Genomic DNA, 2373 nt, shown 5'->3' with positions numbered 1-2373 from the left:
TCTGAGGATCACCATTCAAAGGCAGCCAGGGCAGAAAAGATGAGATGCTCATCTTCAAGCTCAAGTGGTAGAGAAATAGCTTTGAGCAAAAAGTCCTGGGGCAGTGCCCAGGTCCTTTGCTGAAGCTCTGGAAAACACACACACACACACACACACACACACACACACACACAAACTGAACTGAGAAACCAGACAGAGCTTCATATTTCTTCTCTATGGATAAGAAATGCCCTTATTTTCCCCATTGTTTAACACAAGCACTGCAGAGCTGAGGGCACTGCTTAGTGTAGGGTATGGGTCTATCTGCCATTTACCAAGCTCTGGGTTCAACTAGCTCTGCAATCAAATAAAAGAAAAACATTTCTTTTTTATTATTATTACATCAGCACTGCAGGTATTTAAGCTGTCTTAAACACTCAACAGTTATAAACTGAGAGAAGAAACAAAGGATGCATTGTTTCTTATCGACAAGCAGGAAGACTAGTAACAGGACCTGTACATTCAAAGGTGCCAGGACCCAGCTGATGGAGAATGTGGATTAGGTGTTGCCTCTGAAGCCAAAGATAGATGTTAAGTTTGTTTTCTTGACTGCACCCCGTAGCACATTTCTGGAAAAATGGCCCTTTTGAGGGAATGACCTGTCAAGCTAGTCATGTCTTAATGCAGTTATACCAGGTCAGTCCCAGGAAGCACATTCTTCCTAGTTCCTCCTGAGAGGCCTAATTAGGTCTTGAGATAAAACATCACCACCTACCATAGCAATGCAATTTACCAGCATGTTCTGCCCAACTGCTGAGTAGCGCTGACAAGTGGAGGTAGAGAATACAGTCATCACACAGATTTCATTGACAGCCTGGGTGCTCTGGTTATAGGTGATCTGACCAGCACCTATTCCTTCCTCCTCACCTTCCATGTTTCTCACTGCCAAATACAGCTCCATTCTGGAAGGATCTGCTAAAGTCTTAATGGAAAGTGATAAATGACTTATTAAGATTAAGGACATTCAGGAGTTGAGGTGTAGCCTGCAGGTTAATAAGCATATAAGAACCCTGAGTTCAGTTCACAGCAGCAATAACAATAACAACAGTAGAAAGAAGAGGAAAAAGGGAAAGGAAAAGTTCATCATCTGCAGTTTCTTAAATGAACCCTGAGATATGTATTCAAATGTTTTTTTTTTCTTTCATGCAATTGTTTCTAACACATTTATAAGATTATTTCTTTGTTGCTTTGTATGTCCCTCCCTGACGGTATAAACCCTGCTTTCACTGTATTCGATGTCAGTATAATTTGTGGAGGGGAAGGGGAAAAACAAATCATTTAAATAGGGATACAGGTGGACCCATTACAACAATGAGATGTACAAGTCGTTTTGTTGAAAACGAACTTTACAACTTTGGTGGGGGGGGGATGATTGGGTGAGGGAGGCGGAGGGAGGATGGGAAGGGATGGGAAAGGGAAACAAAGGAGGAGGCTACAATGCTTGATAAGAAATGTACTCATTATCTTGCCCATGTTATTGTAACCCCTCTGTACAATATTTTCACAATTAAAAAAAAAAGAAATGTACTCATAAAAAAAAGCCCCTGATAACTGCTGAAGCTACCAAAAGTATGAAAGCATGAAAATGGAAAACATTTCCATACTATTTATTAATCCTTATTAAATACTAAATGTTTTCCATTTTCCTACTACTTAATAATCCTTCTCTCTCCCTCTTTAAGCCCCTTTATCATCCCGTTTCTTCTAATCTTTTGTCCTGAAGTGCCACAATATCAGCTGTATAGCACTTTAGAATATCACATTTTAACTTGTGTGTGTCCATTCTGGGGCTTGAACTCAGGGCCTGGACTTTCCTTTTCTTGCTCAAGGCTAGAGCTCTACCACTTGCGCCACAGCTCCACTTCTAGCTTTTTTCTCTAGTTAATTGGAGAGTTTCATGGACTTTCCTCATAGGCTGGCTTCAAACCATAAACCTCAGATCTCAACATCCTGAGCAGCTAAGATTATAAGTATGAGCCCCTGGAAAAAAATGAGGATTTTGTTTTAGGTCTATTTGGCTTCAAATATCACACATCTGCAAGAAAGCTACCTCCAGCAAAAAAATGTCTACAAATCGGTCCTGCCTTCTGTTCTTTTTCCTCAATTCTCATTCATCTATCCTATAAGCATTTATTAAAATATCTACTATATTCCAGGAGCTGTGACAGATTCTGGAACAAAATACAAAATAGCAAAACAATGCCCCTGATATTAAGCAATTCCTATAAATAAAAGAAAGCCAACCCTTTTATTAAGAATTTATATGGAGGGCCGGGAGCTGGTGGCTCACGCCTGTAATCCTAGCTACTCAGGAGGCTGAGATCTGAGGATCAC

The 2373-nt window shown here is 40.3% G+C and overlaps 1 protein-coding gene across 1 annotated transcript in view; it reads right to left on the bottom strand.

Annotated features, from left to right (window-relative positions):
* The window catches only part of Slc2a13 (solute carrier family 2 (facilitated glucose transporter), member 13), a 352717-nt gene that overhangs the window by 319424 nt on the left and 30920 nt on the right, over positions 1–2373 (bottom strand). Inside the window, exon 2 of the mRNA XM_013033472.1 lies at positions 773–961. Coding sequence (XP_012888926.1) covers positions 773–961 — 189 coding nt within the window. The remainder of the gene's footprint in view (positions 1–772; positions 962–2373) is intronic.

Source organism: Dipodomys ordii, unplaced genomic scaffold, assembly GCF_000151885.1.
Source record: "Dipodomys ordii isolate 6190 unplaced genomic scaffold, Dord_2.0 Scaffold170, whole genome shotgun sequence".
Taxonomy (NCBI): Eukaryota; Metazoa; Chordata; class Mammalia; order Rodentia; family Heteromyidae; genus Dipodomys; species Dipodomys ordii.
Note: the sequence above shows the minus strand (reverse complement) of the source record. Positions and strands in the feature narration are given on the sequence as shown.